The sequence below is a fragment of the Podarcis filfolensis genome (genome assembly GCF_964270895.1).
Source record: "Podarcis filfolensis genome assembly, chromosome: 18".
Lineage (NCBI taxonomy): Eukaryota > Metazoa > Chordata > Lepidosauria > Squamata > Lacertidae > Podarcis > Podarcis filfolensis.
In genome coordinates, this window is record NC_139622.1 from 8,621,132 (window position 1) to 8,647,220 (window position 26,089).

At 49.6% G+C, this 26,089-nt stretch overlaps 1 protein-coding gene across 7 annotated transcripts in view; it reads left to right on the forward strand.

Annotated features, from left to right (window-relative positions):
* The window catches only part of TLE2 (TLE family member 2, transcriptional corepressor), a 41,492-nt gene that overhangs the window by 10,746 nt on the left and 4,657 nt on the right, over positions 1–26,089 (forward strand). For 3 of the 7 annotated variants that reach the window (XM_083594500.1, XM_083594495.1, XM_083594501.1), the window contains 12 exons: positions 815–877; positions 1,776–1,850; positions 4,281–4,476; positions 9,874–9,890; positions 12,142–12,243; positions 13,522–13,566; positions 15,597–15,737; positions 19,172–19,307; positions 20,272–20,432; positions 21,177–21,253; positions 23,297–23,546; positions 24,642–24,889. In XM_083594500.1, the coding sequence (XP_083450626.1) occupies positions 815–877; positions 1,776–1,850; positions 4,281–4,476; positions 9,874–9,890; positions 12,142–12,243; positions 13,522–13,566; positions 15,597–15,737; positions 19,172–19,307; positions 20,272–20,432; positions 21,177–21,253; positions 23,297–23,546; positions 24,642–24,889 (1,511 nt within the window). Of the gene's footprint in view, positions 1–814; positions 878–1,775; positions 1,851–4,280; positions 4,494–9,873; positions 9,891–12,141; positions 12,244–13,521; positions 13,567–15,596; positions 15,738–19,171; positions 19,308–20,271; positions 20,433–21,176; positions 21,254–23,296; positions 23,547–24,641; positions 24,890–26,089 lie in introns of all 7 variants that reach the window. The other 4 variants (XM_083594499.1, XM_083594497.1, XM_083594496.1 and 1 more) reach the window with 4 other exon arrangements.

Genomic DNA, 26,089 nt, shown 5'->3' on the forward strand with positions numbered 1-26,089 from the left:
GTGCAAGTAGATAAATAGGTACCACTCCAGCGGGAAGGTAAACGGCGTTTCCGTGTGCTGCTCTGGTTCGCCAGAAGCGGCGTAGTCCTGCTGGCCACACGACCTGGAAGCTGTACACCGGCTCCCTCGGCCAATAAAGCGAGATGAGCACAGCAACCTTCTGATCGGCAAGTCCTAGGCTCTGTGGTTTAACCCACAGCGCCACCTGCGCCCCTTATAATCCCCATGTTACACCCCCCCAAACTACATCACTCATACATCATGAAAGGGGAGGTCTGGTGGCAGTAATCTGAGCATCCTGGACCCTGCCCCATGGTTCTCCTTGCCCTCCACCAAACACCCATCAAGTGAAACAAAAGAGATATTTACATTTCACTGTTTCCCAGCCAAGTTCATCACACCCTTTTGTCTTCATCTGGGTTTGTTATTTCTGGAATGGCTACCTGTCTGGCACTCAGGTATCAGGATGCCAGGGATTATCACTCAGGCAGAGGGGCTGCTGAGGAGCTGAGCTCACATGTCTATATGAATTTCTGAAGTTTTCCCAGTGAGCCAGTACAGAGATACACTGATCAGTGAATTCTTACATTTGGTATCGTGCAGCAGAGGCCCTTTGAATAGACAGGAAGAAACTGTGATGAAGTGTTTTGTGGGGACAAATCACAAAAGTCACAAAAGCGATTGTGCTGGTTTTGGTAGTGGGCTGCATGTACATGATATCTGCTGGAGGGGCAAACCCTCCAACCTATACATAAATTCCTGCAACAGCTTCAACTCTGATGTGACTGAGACCACCGTCTCTTTCGTTTTCCAGGCGGAGATTGTTAAACGACTCAGCGCTATTTGCGCCCAAATCATCCCCTTCCTGACGCAAGAGGTAAAAGAAATTTGTTTGTGTTTCATATCGAAAGCAGTTAGCAATGACAAAACCTCAAACTGCCCTCGGCAGACTGAGGAATGGTTCGCCCCCAGGGCCGGATTTAGGTTCAATGCGGCCCTCAGCTACTGAAGGTAATGGGCCCCTTTATATATCCAGCTGTCCTTTGTCAACACAAATTTTCGCTATTTTTCGTGATCGGTATATGCTATATGGAGGGACGCGGGTGGCACTGTGGGTTAAACCACAGGGCCTAGGACTTGCCGATCAGAAGGTCGGCGGTTCGAATCCCCGCGACGACAGGGTGAGCTCCCATTGCTCGGTCCCAACCTAGCAGTTTGAAAGTGCAAGTAGATAAATAGGTACCGCTCCAGCGGGAAGGTAAACGGCATCTCCATGCGCTGCTCTGGTTCACCAGAAGAGGCTTAGTCCTGTTGGCCACATGACCCGGAAGCCGTACGCCGGCTCCCTTGGCCAATAAAGCGAGATGAGCGCCGCAACCCCAGAGTTGGCCACGACTGGACCTAAACAGTCAGGGGTCCCTTTACCTTTACCTATATGCTATATGGTCATTTATGGACCTCATAGGTATCTCAAGCCATTTGCTCATGTTGCCATGCAACCAGTCCATGCAGAATGTCGGCACCCTATATATAGAAAGGAGCAAACCAGGGATATTTTGGGGAGCAGGCGGGGGCCATGATTTACATCAGAGGAGCCGACACAACACAAAACATTGTTGCTGTATGTAGGTTTTGTTTTATTTGCTTTTTATCTTTTATATTTTATATCTTATATTTTCGAAATGTACATCCAGGTTTTCCCCCTTTAAAATATTATCGAGAGAGGAACAAAGACTTCCCTAAATTTCCTGATGTGTATTTTTTTCTCCTTCCAGCACCAACAGCAGGTGTTGCAAGCTATGGATCGGGCAAAGCAGGTGACGATGGGAGAGCTGAACAGCATTATTGGGGTGAGTGGCCGGATCAGACTAAAGGCTGTCTCTTTCCTGTTTGCAATTCATTTGTCTTTGCAAGGAGTTCTCCTTGGAGCAGCTCCTCTCTTGCAAAGCTGCTCTTCTTGCTGGGCCATCTCATCTCTTGCAAAGCTTATCTTGCTGAGGCAAAGAAGGCAGAGAATGGGCATTTAGGGATGCTTAGCTACCCGGAAGTAGACAAAAATCCCAAGAGAGGGAACTGGCACATCCGCAATGGGCTAGGAGAAGAATAGCAGTTTTATTTCCTTTATTTATTTCATAATAATAATAATAATAATAATAATAATAATAATAATAATAATAAATTTTATTTATATCCCGCCCTCCCCAGCCGAAGCCGGGCTCAGGGCGGCTAACAACAATCAAATAATCCAACATTCTAAAAATATTTCATTATAAAAATTAATTAAAATCAAGTTGATGGCAACCATTAAGCAAAATTCTGTGCAGGTTGCCAGAGGAGGGAGTCAGGCTGCGCCCTGACCAAAGGCCTGGTGGAATAGCTCTGTCTTGCAGGCCCTGCGGAAAGATGTCAAGTCCCACAGGGCCCTAGTCTCTTGTGGCAGAGCGTTCCACCAGATTGGAGCCGCAGCCGAGAAGGCCCTGGCTCTAGTTGAGGCCAGCCTAACCTCTCTGAGGCCTGGGACCTTCAGGATGTTTTTATTTGCAGACCGTAGGTTTCTCTGTGGGGCATACCAGGAGAGGCGGTCCCGTAGGTACGAGGGTCCTAGGCAGTATAGGGCTTTAAAGGTTAAAACCAGCACCTTAAGCCTGATCCTGTACTCCACCGGGAGCCAGTGCAGCTGGTATAGCACCGGATGAATGTGGTCTCGCAGCGAGGATCCCGTAAGGAGTCTCACCGCGGCATTCTGCACCCGCTGGAGTTTCTGGGTCAGTCTCAAGGGCAGCCCCACATAGAGCGAGTTACAATAATCCAGTCTGGAGGTGACCGTCGCGTGGATCACAGTGGCTAGGTCAGGGCGAGAGAGATAAGGGGCCAACTGCTTAGCTTGGCGGAGATGAAAAAATTCATATATACCACTTGATGGCAGGAGAAATGTTGACAGCAGGAATTTCAAATGTCCGGAAACCAGACTAAAAACAGATTATAATAATTGATTATTTATATCCCTCCCGTCCCCAGCCACTCTGGGCGGTTCCCAACAGAACACTAAAAACCACAATAAAAGAGCAAACATTATGGCTCTATCCAGTTGCTTGAAACGACAGGAGTGGAAATAATAATAATAATTTATCATTTATACCCCGCCCATCTGGCTGGGTTTCCCCAGCTACTCTGGGCAGCTCCCAACAGAATATTAAAAACACGATAAAATATCAAACATTTAAAATTTCCCAAAACAGGGTTGCCTTCAGATGTCTTCAAAAAGTCAGGTAGTTGTTTATTTCCGTGACATCTGGTGGGAGGGTGTTCCACAGGGCGGGCGCCACCACCGAGAAGGCCCTCTGCCTGGTTCCCTGCAACCTCACTTCTCGCAGGGAGGGAACTGCCAGAAGGCCCTCAGAGCTGGACCTCAGTGTCCGGGGTGAACGATGGGGGTGGAGATGCTCCTTCGGGTATACTGGGCCATTTAGGGCTTTCAAGGTCAGCACCAACACTTTGAATTGTGCTCGGAAACGTACTGGGAGCCAATGTAGGTCTTTCAGGACCGGTGTTATGTGGTCTTGGCGGCCGCTCCCAGTCCCCAGTGTAGCTGCCGCATTCTGGATTAGTCACAGTTTCCGGGTCACCTTCAAAGGTAGCCCCATGTAGAGCGCATGGCAGTAGTCCGAGTGGGAGATAACCAGAGCATGCACTACTCTGGCCAGACAGTCTGCGGGCAGGGAGGGTCTCATCCTGCGTCCCAGATGGAACTGCCCAGGACACAGAATTGACCTGCGCCTCCATGGACAGCTGTATGTCCAGAATGACTCCCAGGCTGCGCACCTGGTCCTTCAGGGGCACGGTTACCCCATTCAGGACCAGGGACTCCGCCCTTCTTGCCGCTACCACCTCCAGTGACAGAATTGGATCCCGGAGCGACCCCAAGCTGCAATCCTGTTCCTTCGGGGACAGCGCAGCCCAAGCCAGAGTACCGTATTTTTCGCTCTATAAGACGCCCCAGACCACAAGTCGCAGGAGGAAAACAAGAGGAAAAAATATTCTGAATCTCAGAAGCCAGAACAGCAAGAGGGATCGCTGCGCAGTGAAAGCAGCAATCCCTCTTGCTGTTCTGGCTTCTGGGATAGCTGCGCAGCCTGCATTCGCTCCATAAGACGCACACACATTTCCCCTTACTTTTTAGGAGGGGAAAAGTGAGTCTTATAGAGCAAAAGATACGGTAGGCACCCAGCCGGTTTCCCAAACCCTTCCCCGTCTTCAGGAGTTTCTCATTTTTTCTCCAGCAGCAGCAGCTCCAGAATCTCTCCCACCATGCTCCTCCCATCCCGCTGACCCCACACCCTTCGGGCCCACAAACCTCCAACTTGGTAGCAGTCAGCACCTCCTCTGGGCTCCTGGCGCTGTCCGGGGTGCTGGCAGCTCAGACAGCGCTGGCGGCGAAGGAGGAGAGGTCGTCTCGTGACTTGGAGAACCACCAAGGTAAGCGGGGAGGGTGCGTGCGTTCGAAGCAAGCTTGGCAGCCACAGGTTGGGCGAGGGTCTTGGGTTCAAATTCCCCACTGAAGCCCAGGGGGTGTGGGTTGTGCAGCTCAGGGGCTGTGCATATGCAGATTTAATAAGAGGAGCCTTCTGCATCCGTCCAACGGGGGACAAATCGAGTCCCATTCTCGCAGGGGCACCTCAAAGGAGCGAGATAATAAAAAGAACTGTGTTTTCGGAAGCTCTGTAACACGAACGCAGCCGGGCAGTGGGAGCTATCAGCCGCCAGTCCCGGCAGAATTCGAACCCAAGAGCACTCTCCCCTCCCACAATTGTGTTGTTGTTTAGTCCGACACTTCGTGACCCCCTGGACCAGAGCATGCCAGGCACTTCTGTCTTCCACTGCCCCCCGCAGTTTGGTCAAACTCATGCTGGTAGCTCCGAGAACACTGTCCCACCATCTCGTCCTCTGTTGTCCCCTTCTCCTTGTGCCCTCCATCTTTCCCAGCATCAGGGTCTTTTCCAGGGAGTCTTCTCTTCTCATGAGTCTTGGAGCCTCAGCTTCAGGATCTGTCCTTCCAGTGAGCACTCAGGGCTGATTTCCTTCAGAATGGAGAGGTTTGATCTTCTTGCAGTCCATGGGACTCTCCAGAGTCTCCTCCAGCACCACAATTCAAAAGCATCCATTCTCCGGCCATCAGCCTTCTTTATGGTCCAGCTCTCACTTCCATACATCACTACTGGGAAAACCATAGCTTTAACTATATGGGCCTTTGTTGGTAAGGTGATGTCTCTGCTTTTTACGATGCTGTCTAGGTTTGTCATTGCTTTTCTCCCAAGAAGCAGGCGTCTTTTAATTTCGTGGCTGCTGTCACCATCTGCAGTGATCATGGAGCCCAAGAAAGTAAAATCTCTCACTGCCTCCATTTCTTCCCCTTCTATTTGCCAGGAGGTGATGGGACCACAATTATACCCAGGCACATAACTTGTCTCCAACTGTGTTACAAGAGAGTAAGGAGAGCTTTCCTCTCTCTGTGCTCTCTGTGCTACGACTGACTTTGCAATACGTCTATCGTTTCTCTTCTCGTTTGCCTTTTTCCTCGTAAGCTAAAAAAGCCCCGAGTGCTGCGACCGCTCCTAACAAGGATAAAAGCCTCCTCTCTCCCCACTGGTGTTCACATTAAAAAGCATAAGGTCGGCCGATGGAAGAAATCTCTGCCCCAAAGCGCTTACAATCAAAGTGTGCTTTGTCTGATGGGCAAGAGGGATAGGAATACAGGTACTTCAAGCTTCTTTCCAGTTGTGGGTGAGAGACCTTTGCAGCGGGGTCTGCATGAGGGGTGCTCCTCTCGCACCCTCCGACCACCCACCCCCACCCAATCCCCCTCTTTCCACGCTGCAGCTGTTTCTTCAGGAGGAAACAGCCCAACTAATAATAATAATAACTTTGCTAATTAAGTGTCTCCAACACGCCGGGGAGACTGGCACTATTTTTGATCCGGGGAACAGCTGCGTGGTCCGGTGTGGCTAAACTCTAGCGTGGGCTGTTGATTTCTAAAATGAGAGGCGCAGCCTGATAGATTAAGGCTGTGGTCTGGGAGCCTTGCCAAGCCCCCCCCCCCCCACAGCTTGCAAATCCCAGATCCCTGCGCTGCTCTGGTTCACCAGAAGCAGCTTAGTCATGCTGGCCACATGACCCAGAAGCTTATACCTTTAAAGGTAAAGGGACCCCTGACCATTAGGTCCAGTCGTGGCCGACTCTGGGGTTGCGGCGCTCATCTCGCTTTACTGGCCGAGGGAGCCGGTGTACAGCGTCCGGGTCATGTGGCCAGCAGGACGAAGCAGCTTCTGGCGAACCAGAGCAGCGCACGGAAACGCCGTTTACCTTCCCGCTGGAGCGGTGCCTATTTATCTACTTGCACTTTGACGTGCTTTCGAACTGCTAGGTTGGCAGGAGCAGGGACCGAGCAACAGGAGCTCACCCTGTGGCGGGGATTCAAACCGCCGACCTTCCGATCGGCAAGTCCTAGGCTCTGTGGTTTAACCCACAGCGCCACCCGCGTCCCTATTCTGTGATTACCTACCCCCATAAGAACTATGCGCCCCTTGATTGTAAGACGACGACAACAAACAATAACTTCTCCAGGTGGTTTACCAGGAGACTAAAACAATACAGCGGTACCTTGGTTTACGAACTTAATTCGTTCTGGAAGTCCGTTCTTAAACCAAAGTGTTCTTAAACCAAGGCGTGCTTTTTCATAGCAGCGGGGGACTCAAGATTTTTTTTAATTGGCACTTATTATCATTATCATTAAAGGTAAAGGTAAAGGGACCCCTGACCATTAGGTCCAGTCGTGGCCGACTCTGGGGTTGCGGCGCTCATCTCGCTTTATTGGCCGAGGGAGCTGGCGTACAGCTTCCGGGTCATGTGGCCAGCAGGACGAAGCAGCTTCTGGCGAACCAGAGCAGCGCACGGAAACGCCGTTTACCTTGCCGCTGGAGCGGTGCCTATTTATCTACTTGCACTTTGACGTGCTTTCGAACTGCTAGGTTGGCAGGAGCAGGGACCGAGCAACGGGAGCTCACCCCGTCATTGCAGGGATTCGAACCGCCGACCTTCCGATCGGTAGCGCCACCCACGTCCCTCAATACATGCCTAATTTGCAAGATTTATGCGGGGAGGCGCGTAATCCTGCTTCTCTACCCCCGCCCCCCCCAAAGATAGATAGAATATAAAATCTCTGTGTTTACACCTCAGGTAGAAACCAATTTTAGGGAAATGCAGAGTTGAGGTTGAACCTGTCTAGACTTGTGGAGCAATGGGGGCAAGCGTGTGGAATCTGGAGTCGCCCCAGCTGGCTCTTAGAAGTGTGTGTTTTTGGGGGTGGGGCTCTCTCTCGCCCCCCCCTCCTTTGTTACAAATTGCTTTGCATGCAGGCTGTGATCAAAGCCAAATGTAGCCTAGAAAAGCTTTTTGGCAGGCTTGCATTGTGGGATTGCATCCAGCCCCCCCCCCCATTTTGGCAAATTTCCTCTCTGTTCTGGGTGGGTGGGAGGGAATAAAGGCCTTCTTTCTCTCTCTCTCTCTCTGTCTCTCTCCCTCCATACCGCTGCCTAATACATCTGTGTTGATTTCAAAAGCCGCCTGGGCACCTACGGCGAGGAGTCTCTTCCTCAGGCGACCGTGTTATCGATGCTTTTACAATAATAATAATATTTCCCCCCAAAAAAAGCTCAATGCGGCTGTGTCTACATGTGCAGAAGGAGAACGGGCTGCCTCGCTTCAGAGTTACAGGTCGGGGAGACCTCTCCCCCCTTCTGAAAAAGGAGAAAGGGGTGAACGACCACTCCCTGCAAGTAGACAGCCAGCATGTCAGGGATTATAAAGGTTCTAGCCAAGCCCGTTCTCTTTATTTTACCCATGCAAGGCAAAGTGCGGGACTCTCGTGTCTTCCAAAGAGGATTAGACAAATTTGGGGGGGTGGAGTGGGGGTGGGGGGGTCTGTTGACGGCTGCCAGCTGGGATGGTTTGGCTTCTGCCTCCACAGTCGGAGACATCGACTCTTCCAAAATCCATTTGCTGGAAACGGGCAAGAGGAGAGAGCGGCTTTTGTGCTTGTGGCTCTTTGCTGCAAACGGAAAAAGGCTCTCTGCACACACTGTTGTTATTGTTTAGTCGTGTCCGACTCTTCGTGACCCCCTGGACCAGAGCACGCCAGGCCCTCCTGTCTTCCACTGCTTCCCGCAGTTTGGTCAAACTCATGCTGGTAGCTCCGAGAACACTATCCCACCATCTCGTCCTCTATCGTCCCATTCTCCTTGCGCCCTCCATCTTTCCCAACATCAGGGTCTTTTCCAGGGAGTCTTCTCTTCTCCTGAGGTGGCCAAAGTACTGGAGCCTCAGCTTCAGGATCTGTCCTTCCAGTGAGCACTCAGGGCTGATTTCCTTCAGAATGGAGAGGTTTGATCTTCTTGCAGTCCATGGGACTCTCAAGAGTCTCCTCCAGCACCAGAATTCAAAAGCATCCATTCTTCGGCAATCAGCCTTCTTTATGGTCCAGTTCTCACTTCCATACATCACTACTGGGAAAACCATAGCTTTAAGTATACGGACCTTTGTTGGCAAGGTGATGTCTCTGCTTTTTACGATGCTGTCCAGGTTTGCCATCGCCTTTCTCCCAAGAAGCAGGCGTCTTTTAATTTTGTGACTGCTGTCACCATCTGCAGTGATCATGGAGCCCAATCACAACCTCCCCTCCCTCTCCGTTCACTTCCTTTAAAGGGTTAACAGCATCGCCCCCCCCCTTCTTCAGAGCTTCAAACATCAGGGTCTTTCCCAGGGAGTCTTATATCAACAACCTCAGATATGCAGATGACACAACCTTGATGGCAGAAAGTGAGGAGGAATTAAAGAAGCTTTTAATGAGGGTGAAAGAGGAGAGTGCAAAATATGGTCTGAAGCTCAACATAAAAAAACCCAAGATCATGGCCACTGGTCTCATCACCTCCTGGCAAATAGAAGGGGAAGAAATGGAGGCAGTGAGAGATTTTACTTTCTTCGGCTCCATGATCACTGCAGATGGTGACAGCAGCCACGAAATTAAAAGACGCCTGCTTCTTGGGAGAAAAGCAATGACAAACCTAGACAGCATCTTAAAAAGTAGAGACATCACCTTGCCAACAAAGGTCCGTATAGTAAAAGCTCTGGTTTTCCCAGTAGTGATGGATGGAAGTGAGAGCTGGACCATAAAGAAGGCTGATCGCCGAAGAATGGATGCTTTTGAGTTATGGTGCTGGAGGAGACTCTTGAGAGTCCCATGGACTGCAAGAAGATCCAACCTCTCCATTCTGAAGGAAATCAGCCCTGAGTGCTCACTGGAAGGACAGATCCTGAAGCTGAGGCTCCAAGACTTTGGCCACCTCATGAAAAGAGAAGACTCCCTGGAAAAGACCCTGATGTTGGGAAAGATGGAGGGCACAAGGAGAAGGGGACAAGAGAGGACGAGATGGTTGGATAGTGTTCTTGAAGCTATCTCCTTTATTTACATGCATGCTTTAGCTGAGGTTCCTGCATTGCAGAGGGTTGGACTAGATGACCCTAGCGGTGGGGAGGTCCCTTCCAACGTTACGATTCTGGACTCTGGAGCAGCGCCTCTCTTCTCCCCTTTGGGGGGCTGGCGTTGAATCACAACAAAACTCGCATCCGGACGCTGTCTTGGATTAACGATAGCCCTTTCCCCCATTTCCCATGATCCTCCCTGGCCCGCAACTCAACGCTCTCGTTATCGCCGCATGGTGATATTTTTGCTTGGAGGGGTGTCTAACTAAATGTCTTTGTTTCTTTGTGTGCCTCCCTCGGTTATCTGAATACCTTCCTGGCTGGGCTCGCCTGTTCCAGAACATGCGTCAAGTCGGGTAAGCCTTTCTGCGATAGATATGACTATCTGCTTCCATCTGATCTGGGTGACTCAAGTGTCATAAAATATATTCTGTTACTGGTAACCTCAAGGTTAGATTACTGCAGTGCGTTCTACATAGGGCTGCCTCTGAAGACGGTTCGGAAACTTCAGCTGGTGCAAAATTCAGCGGCCGGGTTGCTCACTGGAGCAAGACTGAGCATATTGCACCGATCCTGATCCAATTGGCTACCGATTAGTTTCCAGGCCCAGTTCAAAGTGCTGGTTCTGACCTATAAAGCCTTAAATGGCCTTCTCGGTGGTGGCTCCCTCCCTGTGGAACGCCCTCCCATCAGATGTCAAGGAAATAAACAGCTATCTGACTTGCAGAAGATATCTGAAGGCAGCCCTGTTTAGGGAAGTTTTTAATGTTTTCTCGTGTTTTTAATATTCTGTTGGGAGCCACTCAGAGTGGCTGTGGAGGCCTGGCCAGATGGGCAGGGTATAAGTAATATATTATTATTATTATTATTATTATTATTATTATTATTATTATTATTATTATGATTGCACCAGTTGGAGCCTCCGGATCAGGCCCAAGAGCAGCGCCACGGAGAGCAATGCGAGGGAGAAGTGTCAGTTATAAATGCATGCATTCGTTATTTTATTTTTTTCAATTTTTTTTATTAGTTTTCCAAATTTGTAACAAGCAAATAAAAAGAAAACATCAAAAAGAAAACAAACAAACATTTATCCTAGCTGTAATAATTCCACTTTTGTTAACGTTGTTGGGTGACTTCCTTGATTCCCCCTGGCTGAGTTTCCATATAAATCATTGTAGCAGTTTTCCAAAACTATTTTACTTAGTCAATTAACATCTTTCTTTCTTTGCATATTTTTTTTAACCGTAATATTCTACAACATCACGTATTTAAATCCTAGGCCAATCTGATGCTCGCAAGTAATTCTGTTGAAATTATCTTAACATATTTAGCTAAATAGTCTTTAAATTTCTTCCATTCCGCTTGGTGGTAATCCTCCTCCTTCTGGTTGTGGACTCTTCCGGTCAGGTCGGCTAGCTCCCAAAAGTCCACCTTCTTTCATCTTGCGTTTGTTATTTGCAAGAAATAAAAATCCTACTTTAGGATGAACGCTCGCTAAAATGTGAATTAATTTTCGTGAGGACGGGCAGCGTTTTTGATGCCGGAAACACTCGCTTTCTCTCTCTCTAATAATAATAATAATAATTTATTATTTGTACCCCACCCATCTGGCTGGGTTTCCCCAGCCACTCTGGGCGGCTTCCACAGAGACCAAAAATACACTAAAATGTCACACATTAAAAACTTCCCTGAACAGGGCTGCCTTAAGATGTCTTCTGAATGTCAGGTAGTTGTTTATCTCTTTGACATCTGAAGGGAGGGCGTTCCACAGGGCGGGTGCCACCACCGAAAAGGCTCTCTGCCTGGTTTCCTGTAACCTCACTTCTCGCAATGAGGGAACTGCCAGAAGGCCCTCGGAGCTGGACCTCCGTGTCTGAGCTGAATGATGGAGGTGGAGACACTCCTTCAGATATACTGGGCCCAGGCCGTTTAGGGCTTTAAAGGTCAGCACCAACACTTTGAATTGTGCTCGGAAACGTACTGGGAGCCAATGCAGATCTCTCAGGACCGGTGTTATGTAGTCCCGGCGGCCAGTCCCAGTCCCCAGTCTGGCTGCCGCATTTCGGATTAATTTCAGTTTCCGGGTCACCTTCAAAGGTAGCCCCACATAGAGCGCATTGCAGGAGTCCACGCGGGAGATAACTAGAGCATGCACCACTCTGGCAAGACAGTCCGCAGGCAGGTAGGGTCTCATCCCGCGTACCAGATGGAGCTGCCCTGGACACAGAATTGACCTGCACCTCCATGGACAGCTGTGAGTCCAAAATGACTCCCAGGCTGCACACCTGGTCCTTCAGGGGCACAGTTACCCCATTCAGGACCAGGGAGTCCCCCACACCTGCCCGCCCCCTGTCCCCCCAAAACAGTACTTCAGTCTCAGGATTCAACCTTAATCTGTTAGCCGCCATCCATCCTCCAACCGCCTCCAGGCACTCACACAGGACCTTCACCGCCTTCACTGGTTCTGATTTAAAAGAGAGATAGAGCTGGGTATCATCTGCATACTGATGAACACCCAGCCCCCTCCTTCGCCCTCTCGCACCCTGCTCTCTTGGAGACACCCCCAATGAATTTTTGCATTTCTTCTTCTCTTCCTCTTCCCCAAAGAGCAATTCGGCCTCTCCCCCCGAGAGCCTGCAAGGCGAGGAGCCGCTGGACAGCGCCGGAGCAAAGCGCAAGCAGGAGGCCAAGGAGGAGGTGAGGCTCTACGTAAGTGTCGCTTCCGGATCCAGCCCCGGCCACCCCATGTCGGAACCCGGGAAAGGGTCGGCTTGGCGGCCAGAGCACTGAAGGACCCCCGGTTCAGTTCCCCAACCAAGCACGAAACTCGCTGGGTGACCTTGAGCCAACTGACTCGGCTCGCAAGGTTGTTGTGAGGGCTAAAGCATAGCTGTCAACCGTCCCTTATTTGGCGGGACAGTCCCTTATCCCAGTGCCGTGTCCCGCTGCTGTCCCTTATTGATGATGTCCCTTAAATTTCCCGGGTTTCAAAGGAAGCAGCTCCTCTCCCTCCCTCCCTGCCGGCCAGGGAGGAGGGAGGCTCCAGCTGTGTTGATTGGCTGCGTTGCTCACCCAATGAGGAGTCTAAGGACGACGGGGGGGTGGAGCTTGCATGCCTTGCACCAATCAAATCAGCTGCCTTGCCTGAGGACTCGCCTTTGCTCAGCGCTTCCCAGCGGAGAGGTGATGGTGGTTTTCCTTGCTGCATCCCCTTTGCCGGGTTGCTGCGCTGTGGGAACCACCGCTTGAGGCTTCGTTTGGCTGCTGGCTGGGCTTTCTGCCTTTGGCTCGGAGGGGCTCAGAAGCTGAACATACCTGTGCTGGGAAAATCCCTTATTTTGGCTGCTGATCCCTTATTTTCGAGGCTGCTGGTCCCTTATTTTCAAATCTGTAAGTTGACAGCCATGGGCTAAAGGAAACCGGGTGGACTCTGTGTCGATCGCCCCAGATTCGTTAGAGGGGGGCTGGTAGCAAAAGGTGGAACGCGAACTTGTCAGAACTCTCTGAGGCTCGAGGCATGTCTGAAACCGGCTTAGCAGTCGTTCCTTCCCCCTGTGGGGACCCTGGAAACTCTCATTCCTGCCTCCAATGGGGAACCTGGAAACTCTCATTCCTGCCTCCAATGGGGACCCTGGAAACTCTCATTCCAGCCCCCTCAGGGACCCTGGGAGCTCTCCTTCCTGCCTCCAATGGGGAACCTGGAAACTCTCATTCCAACCCCCAATGGGGACCCTGGAAACTCTCCTTCCTGCCTCCAATGGGGAACCTGGAAACTCTCATTCCTGCCTCCAATGGAGACCCTGGAAACTCTCATTCCTGCCCTCGTCTAGACCAGTCGCAGTTAATGGCCATGACTAACTCAGGTTTCTTCGTTTCGGCGGGTCAACTCCTGAATATAACTTACTTTTGGGAGCTGGGTTCGAGAGCTGCGCCCGACGAGGTATTGAGACGCATAAGGACCCAGCCCCTCCCCCCCTTCTCTTGCAGGAAAGCGACGGGGAGAGGAGCGACTACAATTTGGTCGTGGACGAGGTACGTTGGCATCCTGGTTTGCAGAGACGGAGGCAGAATTCAATTCTGCAAGACGGCAAACACCGGCAGAGCAAATCTGCATAATTCATGCGGGTCGTGGAGTTTATTTTTTCCTCTCTGTCTCTCCCCACCCCCTTTGCTTTTAAAAAACATATTCATAAAAAATTGAAGCGAGGCAAGACACAGGGCTTGCCCCCCACCTAACACCGAGGTGTGCTTTTTCTCAAAGGTTTTTTGAAATCACTGATGGCACGATCCGAGGGGCGCCTGGGAAAAAAGAAGCCCCCCTCTCCTTGGATTATAAATTTGTCCAATCCCCTTTTCAAGCCGTCCAGGTTGGCGGTCTCATCCTTGTCTACTGAGGCAAGGAGTTCCATAGTTTAACTGCGTACAGGATGAAGAGGTCCATGAATTCTACCGTTGGCAAGGGAATGAGGGAAGCTTTTCCTCTGTCCAAAGCTGAGCTTATTGCCCGTTTACAAGCTGCATTGTAGGGAAGCGGGTGGCGCTGTGAGTTAAACCACAGAGCCTAGGACTTTCAGGAACTCTGTAGCAATTATCCCTAAAAGAAAAGCTTAAACGTTTTCTTCTATTCATTACAAATCATTTCCCAGAAAGCTTTTACAAGGCCACCACATGTGATAAAAAGTACCTTCTTTCTCCTTATGTTTCCAGCATATATTTGATTTTGATTTGCACATTTTTGCTAACTTGCTAGGTGTCAAATACCACCTGTGCATCATTTCCAAATAGTTTTCTTTCGGTGTATAACATGCTGTGAATTTCATATCTGCATTCCACACAGCCATTTCCATATTATATCCTAGATCTTCTTTGACGATCCCTCGTAGCCAAGTAAGATTGTCTTCCATAAACACGGTTTTAACAGTGAGTCCGTAAGTGATTGTGGAGGCCAATTCTGGATCCCCACGTCCTTCCACAGTGGGGACATTGGTTTCCGGGTGGGAGTTGATCCCGGTGAGGGTTTGTCAAGCGTGCCTTCCTCTTGGCACGTTTCTCCCTTGCGTCCTGAGTTTGAGTGTCTTCAAAGCCCATGACACCTTTGGCCAAGGCTGTTCTCCAACTGGAGCGCTCGCAGGCCAGTGTTTCCCAGTTGTCGGTGTTTATACTATATTTCTTAAGATTTGCCTTGAGAGAGTCTTTAAACCTCTTTTGTTCTGTATGTAAATTTTCTATTAGATTTCTAACACATCATTTTCAGCAGTAATTAAACATACTCTTGCATCTTATTCCATTTTTTTTTACTTCCATCAATCCTGTCTGAAAAATTTCCAGTCTAATCTCTTAGTATGCATTTCTTATCTTCCCCATTACATTTCAAACTCATAACTCTATCTTTTTCTACTTTGTAACACTTCGTATACTGTAGTTCTCCTTACAAAACTTCTTTTAAACCTCTTTTGTTGACCACCGGCATTACGCTTTCCATTTTTAAGTCCGGAGTAGAGTAGTTGCTTTGGAAGACAATCGTCAGGCGTCCGCACAACAAAGTTGATGTTGAAGAATCCTTGCTTCGACACCGGTGATCTTTGCTTCTTCCAGTACACTGGCTTTAGTTCGCCTGTCTTCCCAAGTGATGTGTAAAATGTATCATCACAGAGACCAACAAATTTAATGAACTAAGGAACGAACAAGCGAACGAACGAAATAATAGGGACTGGAATTGACCAGTTTTTGGTTTTTTTAAAGCACCGTATTTTTCGCTCTATAAGACGCACCAGACCACAAGACGCACCTAGTTTTTGGAGGAGGAAAACGAGAGAAAAAATATTCTGAATCACGGAAGCCAGAACAGCAAGAGGGATCGCTGCGCAGCGAAAGCAGCGATCCCTCTTGCTGTTCTGGCTTCTGGGATAGCTGCGCAGCCTGCATTCGCTCCATAAGATGCACACACATTTCCCCTTACTTTTTAGGAGGGGAAAAGTGCGTCTTACAGAACGAAAATACAGTAATTCATTTGAGCACTTTGCCCCTTCCTTCCTGCAATCCTCACTCTCTCTTTTGCCCAGGACCCTGCTTCCGAACATGGCAGTCCACCCTGCGCATCTGCCACGAAGGTCGTTCCGGTCCGGAGGGAGCTCCCGGGCAGCCCTGCCTCTCTGCCGTCCAGCAGGAGCGACACCCCCCTCAAAGCGAAAGAGCAGAGCCCGGTAAGCAAAGCGGGGTGCATATCGCCTGCCAAACCCATCTAGCTGGCTGTTGTCTACCCTGGCTGGCAGCCGCGATCCAGGGGTTCAGACATCCAGGGTCTCTTCCACCTAGGAATGGGCAAAGGGGTCACGACTGTTTCTCATTTCCCACCCACCCGCCAGTCTTTTCCATGTTTGCAGAGTTGCAGGTTGTGTCCACCCCAAAGGGACGCGAGTGGCACTGTGGGTTAAACCACAAAGCCTAGGGCTTGCCGATCAGAAGGTCGGTGGTTCGAATCCCCGCAATGACGGGGTGAGCTCCCGTTGCTCGGTCCCTGCTCCTGCCAACCTAGCAGTTCAAAAGCACAACAAAGTGCAAGTAGATAAATAGGTACCACTCCGGCGGGAAGGTAAACGGCGTTTCCTTGCGCTGCTCTGGTTCGCCAGAAGTGGCTTGGTCCTGCTGGCCACATGACCTGGAAGCTGTACGCCGGCTCCCTCGGCCAGTTAAGCGAGATAGGCGCCGCAACCACAGAGTCGGCCACAACTGGACCTAATGGTCAGGGGTCCCTTTACCTTTACCCGCCCCCAAGTTCTGATGAAAACCTATCAACGTTTTGATGTGACTTGCTCTGAAAAGAGGGATTTCCGTGAGCCGTTTTCCCTAATGCACACATTTCTGCAGCTTTGCACTATAATAGTAATAATAATAATAATAATAATAATAAAAATTTACTTATACAGTGGTACCTCGGGTTACAGACGCTTCAGGTTACAGACTCCGCTAACCCAGAAATAGTACCTTGGGTTAAAAACTTTGCTTCAGGAAGAGAACAGAAATCACGCGGCAGCAGCAGGAGGCCCCATTAGCTAAAGTGGTGCTTCGGGTTAAGAATAGTTTCAGGTTAAGAACGGACCTCTGGAATGAATTAAGTACTTAACCCAAGGTACCACTGTATCCTGCCCCTCTGGCTGGGTTTCCCAGATGGGCAGGGTATAAGTAATAAATTATTTCTGGGTGTTATCCAGAGATAGACTGCCCCTGATGGTGGATGTTCTACTTAAGAGGGAACTCATCTCTGCAGGAACTTGTTCACTGTGCAATATTCTTTTCGCCATCTCTGACCCCACAAGCTTTTGTTCTGTTCTTCCTTATGCCCCCCGCCCCGCAAAAAATCCCCTCTGAAAGTCGTCCCGGTTTTGCAATTTTCAGACAAGCAGATTCGCCTCCTTGCCAGAGCCGGACGCCTGGGTTCCATTTTGAGATGCGCCTCCTCCTGCTTCTGAGTTGCGGATCCGCCCCTCCCCTTATTCTCCTCTGGGTTTGTGTGCTTGCCTTCACCCCCCCTCCCCCAAACCAGCCCCCTCCTCAAATGCACAGGGGGGGCCACGTGGCTCGGTTAATTAGTGGCCCACAGGGGAGCTTTGAGATTCCTCAGAGGATTTTAATGTATAATTAATTGCTATTAGCGCCGCCTTGCAGGGAGCGAGGGGCTTGTGGGGGGGGGCAATTGCAGAGGTGGGGGGGGGCTTGGCATACCATCTGGGTTAGACTGGGAGGAGAGCGTCCCAAACAGAGGTCATTGAAGTGGTCATAATTCTTTTCGTGGAGGGGTTTTTTGCCCTCCCCTCCCTCCCTCCCTCCCTCCCTCCTTTCTTTTCTTTCTTTCTTTCTTTCTTTCTTTCTTTCTTTCTTTCTTTCTTTCTTTCCTTCCTTCCTTCCTTCCTTCCTTCCTTCCTTCCTTCCTTCCTTCTTTTCTTTCCTTCTTTCTTATTTTTCTTTCCTTCTTTCCTTCTTTCTTTCTTTCTTTCCCTTCCTTCTTCCTTCCTTCCTTATTTTCTTTCTTTCTTTCTCTTCCTTCCTTCCTTCCTTCCTTCCTTATTTTCTTTCCTTCCTTATTTTCTTTCTTTCTTTCTTTCTTTCTTTCTTTCCTTCCTTCCTTCCTTCCTTCCTTCCTTCCTTCCTTCCTTCCTTCCTATTTTCTTTCTTTCATTCTTTCCTTCCTTCCTTATTTTCTTTCCTTCCTTCCTTCCTTCCTTCCTTCCTTCCTTCCTTCCTTCCTTCCTTCTCTTCCTTCCTTATTTTCTTTCTTTCTTTCTGGCAGGCTGCATTTCTGCCTCTCTCCCTCCTTCCCTTGTGGTGTGTGTGTGTGTGTGTGTTTTTAAAACACACAGTGCGACTGAGGGAGAGAGAGAGAAAAGCAAATCCTATTGATCTCCCCGCAACCTGCCAAGATCTCTGGATTGAAACATCAGTGCAGGAGGAGGACAGCGGCTGGAAGGAAGGAAGACGGCATTGATCCGTCTGTCAAATCCTCAAGGCTTCATTTGCCAACCCGCCCCCCTCCCTCCCTAACTCCCCAGACAGGCTGGAGGGCAGGCTCTCCCCCCAAATGCACACTGGGTGAGTGGCTGAGCTCAATCGGATTAGCACGGTCTCCGCTCCCTGAATAACGACAGCCCTGCTGTGCGGCAAAAAGGCTTTTCCTACCTCCTTCCCCCCCCCCCACCAAAAAAGCAGAAGGCAAAACAGACAGAAAGCCCAGTTGCAATTCTTCCACGTACCACCCCCCAAGATCTTGGCTACCCACTCATCCCTGATTCCCTGAAAATTTTATTTTATATTTTATTTTATTTTATTTTATTTTATTTTATTTTATTTTATTTTATTTTATTACGTTACGTTACGTTACATTACGTTACATTACGTTACATTACGTTACATTACGTTACATTACGTTACATTACGTTCCATTACCTCGGGTTAAGTACTTAATTCATTCCGGAGGTCCGTTCTTAACCTGAAACTGTTCTTAACCTGAAGCACCACTTTAGCTAACGCAGCCTCCCACCGCCGCACAATTTCTGTTCTCATCCTGAGGCAAAGTTCTTAACCCGAGGTACTCTTTCTGGTTTAGCGGAGTCTGTAACCTGAAGCGTATGTAACCATGTATTCATATTTTTATACTGTATTTCATGCTGCTTTTATAATTAAGTGTTTTAAAGTGTTCTAATTTGTGGTTAGCCGCCCTGAGCCTGGTTTTTGAACTGGGAAGGGTGGGGTATTTTAATAATAATAATAATAATAATAATAATAATAATAATAATAATAATATATTATTTATACCCCACCCATCAGGCTGGGTTTCCCCAGCCACTCTGGGCGGCTCCCAACAGAACACTAAAATACAATAACCTATTAAACATTAAAAGTTTCCCTAAACAGGGCTGCCTTCAGATGTCTTCTAAAAGTTTGGTAGTTATTTTTCTCTTTGACATCTGGTGGGAGGGCGTTCCACAGGGCGGGCGCCACCACCGAGAAGGCCCTCTGCCTCGTTCCCTGTAACTTGGCTTCTTGTAGCTTTATTATTATGATTATGATTATTAAGAGGTGCCTCGGAGGTTAGAGCCTCGTTCCTTAAAACGGACACCCCCTTTTTCCTTTCCCTCCACAGAATGACGACAACCTTGCCCCATGCAAATCTGCCAGCCTGTCTCCGCCCCACGATTCCTTAACTCCCGGCCTCGGTCCCAGCTGCGCCCCTCAACTCCAGCAGGTCTCCTCTAAGCCACCTACCACAGATGCCATCAGTAAGTCGATTGTGCAATTCTTTTTTAAAAAAATTATACTTTATTGAAAATTTCCAATATATAGTGAAAAAAAAGGTGTAGAGAAATCTCCCAGGTCCTGCTCTGACGCTCTAACCAGTGCGCCACTGTCGATGTTTTAAGGGATGCCCTTTTTGGCAGAAACACAGAGAGTTGTTTGGTTTGGAATACAGCGGTACCTTGGTTCTCAAACGCTGAAAACCCGGAAGTAAGTGTTCTGGTTTTCAAACGTTTTTTGGAAGCCGGACGTCCGATTTGGCTGTCGGCTATTGTTTCCGGGGCGCTTGCACCAATCAGAAGCCGCGCCTTGGTTTTCAAACATTTTGGAACGGATTAAGTTGGGCGCTTTTGTTTTTTGCTATTTTGCGGTTTTGTTTCCGAGGCTTTTTCGGTTAATTTGTTTTTTGTGACTGCGTGGAACCCAGTCCAGCTGATTGATTGATTGTGCGACTGCGGAAATGGATAACAGCCCCCCCTCCAAACAATCAGAGCAAGTAAGAAAAAAAAAATAATTTTAATTTCTATCATCTACAATACAATATTTATTTTATATTACAGCACATTGATTATTGCTTTCATCTTATGGATCAATGGTCTCGTTAGAGAGTAAAATTCATGTTTTAGGCGTTGTTTTTAAAAGTCTGTAACAGATTAATCCGTTTTGCACTACTTTCTATGGGAAAGCATGCCTTGGTTTTGGAACGCTTTGGTTTTGGAACGGACTTCTGGAACGGATTAAGTTTGAGAACCAAGGTACCACTGTACCTTGGAAACGGTTTGTGTCAATTTTGCAGCCGCATTTATATTTCTATTTGCACGGATCTGCTTCTCATTTGCAAGTTTGCCCCAGAAGCCTGTTTTGCATATAAATAAAATAGCAGCATAATGTAATCTATTCGGCTTTATGGAGTCTCCTCCCCCCCCCCAATCTTTCTTTTCTTCCTAGCCCTCCGGAGCCCCCTGAGCATGGCCAGTTCATATGCTTCATCCTTCGGGCTAATGTCCCAAGCCACACTCAACGGCGATCTCACCGCTCCACGATCGTACGTCAGCATACACCTCTCCCCGCAAATTAGTGGGACGGTTCTGTACGGACGTTCCCCCATGGTAAGCTGAGAGGCTGTTTTTACCCCCTGCAAGTAAATATATGGGACACGGGTGGCGCTGTGGGTTAAACCACAGAGCCTAAGACTTGCCAATCAGAAGGTCGGCGGTTCGAATCCCCGCAATGACGGGGTGAGCTCCCGTTGCTCGGTCTCTGCTCCTGCCAACCTAGCAGTTCGAAAGCACGTCAAAGTGCAAGTAGATGAATAGGTACCGCTCCGGCGGGAAGGTAAACGGCGTTTCCGTGCGCTGCTCTGGTTCACCAGAAGCGGCTTAATCCTGCTGGCCACATGACCCGGAAGCTGTACGCCGGCTCCCTCGGCCTATAAAGTGAGATGAGCGCCGCAACCCCAGAGTCGGTCACCACTGGACCTAATGGTCAAGGGTCCCTTTACCTTCTGGTGGTTTGTTTGTTTCTAAACAAAAGCCTCAAAGCTGTTTACAAAAAAAAAGATAAGGAAAATCAACGGCGGTAATTTAGGGTTAAAACGAGAGGCGAGAAGCGGATTGAAGCTTGTGCCGGCTCCCTAAATGTGTGTGACCAAGAATTTGAGCCGGTGTCAGAAAGAGTGCAGTGAGGGAAACCTCTCAAGTGGCAGGGAGTTCCATAGGGCAGATGCTGGTTTCTGCTGTTCTTTAACCACAGATCCCAAGGGCTAGCCCGGGTTTGTGCGCCAAGCGGGTGCTCTAACCACTCAGCAACAGCCTCTCTCTGTTGACAGCGCCTCTTCTTGATTCCGTCTGCAGGTAGCCTTTGAATCTCACCCCCACTTACGGGCTTCGACCACCTCAGCTTCCCTGTCTTCCGTTCCGGGTGGCAAACCGTAAGTAAAAGGCCGGCCGGTGCCTCTATGGGGAGAGGGCGCTTCATCGGGGCTGGAACTGAGCGATCTGAGCCTCGAAAGCAAAGGAACGATGACAGTAAACCGTGTCTAAAAGTCTCCCCCTTTTGCGTTGTCGTGTCTGAGCCTCTGAAGCTAACAGATGCTGAAGGAATGGGTTTCTGTGCAGTCAGTTTGAAACTGACCCCAAATCCCCATTTTTCCTCCTCCAAGGGAGAATTTCTAAAATGCTCTAACTTGAGCTCTTGAGCCAAAACCCAGCTGTATAAACAAGTGCTCAAAGCTCTCTCCCTTATCAGTCTGTGACGGCAATGGATGGCCTTGCCAGTTCCAGTAGAGCAGGGATGAGACGTCTGGGTCTTATCTTACATCCTGACGGCAAAGACCACAAAGACGCACAGGCCTTGTCAAGTCTGACAAGAGACCCGGGAACGGCGCCAGGAGTTGGTGACCTCCTACCCCAATATAAGAGTATAGGAACAGGAACAAGCTTTTATGGTTAAGAGTACAGGAGCAGGAACATATGTGATGTCAACCTGCGTGTATAAGCTTACGTGTCTGGATTCCTGGGGAAGGGGGGGAAAGGGTGCCTGGAGGATATATATACTGCATGAAATCTCTCATTTCTTTGGGCTTGCTGTGGACTGACCACGCAAGTGCCTTTTGCTATCCAGAGAGCAGAATAAACTCTTTCTCTGAATCAACCTCGGTGTCATTTGACTTCCTCCCTCCCTCCCGGGAGCAACGCAGACCCCACCAATCGGTAAAGTCTAATAAGGCTACAATGCGACAATAATAGATTGAGAATTTCCATCTGCTTTTTCATCCTCCTGCTTTCTTCAGAAGATCATTGGGTGCTGCTGGCTTCAAAATGCAAACCGTTTTAGCCTTAAATAAATAAATGGGGGTTCACAACAGCCCTGCGAAGTAGGTTAGGGAGAGAGGGACCGGCTTAAGGTCGCCCTGGGACTTTCCTGGCCGATGGGCAAACTCAAACCCTCTTGTCTTCTCGCCTGATGATTTTCAGATTGCGGCTCCCATCACCGCCGAGTGATGGCACTTAGGGGTCCCCAAAAATCTCGCAAACAATGGCATGGAGAGTCTTTGAGAAAAGAACACAGCACTCCAGACCATAGCTGTCAACCGTCCCTTATTTGGCGGGAAACTCCCTTATCCCAGCGCCGTGTCCTGCTGCTGTCCCTTATTGATGATGTCCCTTAAATTTCCTGGGTTTCAAAGGAAGCAGCTCCTCTCCCTCCCTCCCTGCTGGCCAGGGAGGAGGGAGGCTCCAACTGTGTTGCTTGGCTGCGTTGCTCACCCAATAAGGAGTCTAAGAACGACTGGGGGGTGGAGCTTGCATGCCTTGTGCCGATCAAATCGGCCGCGTTGCCTGGGGACTCGCCTTTGCTCAGCGCTTCCCAGCGGAGAGGAGACGGTGGTTTCCCTTGCTGCGTCCCCTTTGCCGGGTTGCTGTGCTGTGGGAACCACCGCTTAAGGCTTTGTTTGGCTGCTGGCTGGGCTTTCTGCCTTTGGCTCAGAGGGGCTCAGAAGTCAAACATACCTGTGCCCGGAAAATCCCTTATTTTGGCTGCTGATTCCTTATTTTCGAGGCTGCTGGTCCCTTATTTTCAAATCTGTAAGTTGACAGGTATGCTCCAGACCCAAACATTGTTATTTGCAGCTTCCCCTTGTGTGGACAGTTCTGTGTTTGGGTTTTTTGGGGGGTGGCAGAGAGGCCTGTAATGGAGTTTACGGGGAAAGGGCTTGGCTGGCAGGGCAGGAGAGGCCAACACTGCAACAGCATTTTGCAAGGTCTCCCTTGTTTGGTGCAGAACTTTTCTAAGTCGTGCTGTTATTTAGTTCAAGGGCGGCAAAGATTTTAGGGGAATGGCAGTTCACGGCGCTTTTCTAGGCCCCTGGAGGGGGGCCTCACCCCGCAGGGAATGGCGGCCCCCGGGGTCTTTTTGCGAAGCCCAAGGGGCCGTTCTGTTCCCACCCAAAGCCTGCTCCCCGCTTCCCCCGCAGAGCGTACTCCTTCCACGTCAGCTCCGACGGGCAGATGCAGCCGGTGCCCTTCCCTCCCGACGCCCTCATCGGCTCGGGCATCCCTCGCCACGCCCGCCAGCTCCACACGCTGACGCACGGGGAGGTGGTCTGCGCCGTCACCATCAGCAATTCCACGCAGCACGTCTACACGGGGGGCAAAGGCTGTGTGAAGGTGTGGGACGTGGCCCAGCCAGGCTCAAAGACCCCTGTGGCACAGCTGGACTGCCTGGTACGTACGAGGATGGATGTGGGTGTGTGTGCATGTTGGCTTGCGTGACTCGGTTTCCCAGGCGCATCACTAGAGTCTCCCACGACTTGGGTGCTCACGTGGTCCTTGCAAGATGGTTGCCTACTGCGGCTGCCGTTTTTATTACTTCCTGTCTTTTAAAAGAAACTCCGCCTGCTAAAATAAAAAACAGTTTAAAACATTTAAGGAATCATTAAGATCCATGCCAGACTAAAAATTTAGGGTGGTTTCCCCAGCCACACTGGGCGGCTTCCGACAGAATATTAAAAATACAATAAAACCTCAAGCATTAAAACTTCCCTAAACAGGGCTGAGGGCCTTCTACAAGTCAGATAGTTGTTTATTTCCTTGACATCTGGTGGGAGGGCGTTCCACAGGGCAGGCGCCACCACCAAGAAGGCCCTCTGCCTGGTTCCTGCAGTGAGGGAACCGCAGAAGGCCTTCGGAGCTGGACCTCAGTGTCCGGGTAGACCAATGGGAGTGGAGATGCTCCTTCAGGTTTACTGGGCCATTTAGGGCTTTCAAGGTCAGCACCAACACTTTGAATTGTGCTCGGAAATGTCCTGGGAGCCAATGTAGGTCTTTCAGGACTGGTGTTATGTGATCTCGGCAGCCGCTCCCAGTCCCCAGTCAAGCTGCTGCATTCTGGATTAGTTGCAGTTTCTGGGTCACCTTCAAAGGTAGCCCCACGTAGAGCGCATGGCAGTAGTCCAAGCAGGAGATAACCAGAGCATGCAACACTCTGGCCAGACAGTCCGCGGGCAGGGAGGGTCTCATCCTGCGTACCAGATGGAGCTGCCCTGGACACAGAATTGACCTGCGCCTCCATGGACAACTGTGAGTCCAAAATGACTCCCAAGCTGCGCACCTGGTCCTTCAGGGACACAGTTACCCCATTCAGGACCAGGGAGTCCCCACACCTGCCTGCCCCCTGTCCCCCCAAAACAGTACTTCTGTCTTATCAGGATTCAACCTCAATCTGTTAGCCGCCACCCATCTTCCAATGAAAGATCTTCGTGGTTGGGACGTGGCGTCCTGCTTCCGTGTCATTCTCTTGCCTCTTGTCTCCCCACCCAGAACCGGGACAACTACATCCGGTCGTGCAAGCTCCTCCCAGATGGGCGGAGTCTGATTGTGGGCGGGGAGGCCAGCACCCTCTCCATCTGGGACCTGGCGGCGCCGACTCCCCGGATCAAGGCGGAACTGACTTCGTCTGCCCCGGCCTGCTATGCCCTCGCCATCAGCCCCGATGCCAAGGTCTGCTTTTCCTGCTGCAGCGATGGCAACATCGTGGTCTGGGACCTGCAGAACCAGACTATGGTCAGGTGAGATTTATTGGTGAACGAGTTTTGATGTACGGTCATCCACGAAGCTGTTAAGTTGTGGGTGAACATATCAGACGACACAGTGATTCTTCAAACAGCTCTTGTTTATTCACAGGCCAGGACAGAACTGAACTGAAGGGTTCAGTCAGCCTGTTTACATAGAGCTCCAGTACAACGTAACTGTAACAACTTTCTAAAACTATCCAATCACTGAACGTCACTTTCGATCCCTTATTTGCATAACTATCTACAGTATCCCCCTGCTGGCCCAGGGGGAGAACTTCAGTACATAACAGAAACGCCCTCCTATCCTCAACACCCGGATAAACGGCGCACACCCAGAGAAACCCTGCAATAATTATTCTACAGTGGTACTTTGGTTCTCAGACTTAATCCGTTCCGGAAGTCCACTCCAAAACCAAAGCGTTCCAAAACCAAGGCGCACTTTCCCATAGGAAGTAATGCAGAACGGATCAACCCGTTCCAGACTTTTAAAAACAGCAATTTGATGTGAATTTTACTATCGAACGAGACCACTGATCCATAAAATGAAAGCAATAAACAATGTACTGCAGTCACACAGCCAATCCATCAGTAGCTGAACTGGGTTCCACACAGCCACAAAAACAAAAGAGCCAGAAAGTCGCAAAATAAATAGCAAAAGCAGACAGAACTCAGTGTAACACTCAAATCGGAAGCGTAACACTCAAAACGGAGCACGTTCGACTACTGAAAAAAGTTCGCAAACCAGAACACTTCCTTCCGGGTTTGCAGTGTTTGGGTTCCAAGTTGTTTGAGTATCAAGGTGTTTGAGAACCAAGGCACCACTGTATCTGTTTATTTCACGAGATTTATATGCTGTTTCAGAGGAGTTGGCACTTATGTGCCCCTTGGTTGTAGGGTGCGTGGGTGGGGAAATCCTCAAAGCAGTTTGCAATATTAAAACGTTAGAATCATCAAGTCAACCCCTGGAGATCTCTGAGAACAGACTTCCTTCCTTCCTTCCTTCCTTCCTTCCTTCCTTCCTTTCCTTTCCTTTCCTTTCCTTTCCTTTCCTTTCCTTTCCTTTCCTTTCAGAAAAGAGCACCTGGTGCTTTGAAGGCCCAAAGTTTAGCTGTCTATTGGGGCTTCAAAGGTTGTGCAAGACCCAGCCTATTCTTCTGTGATGCAGGGGAGACCCATAAGTCAGAACTGCTTCAT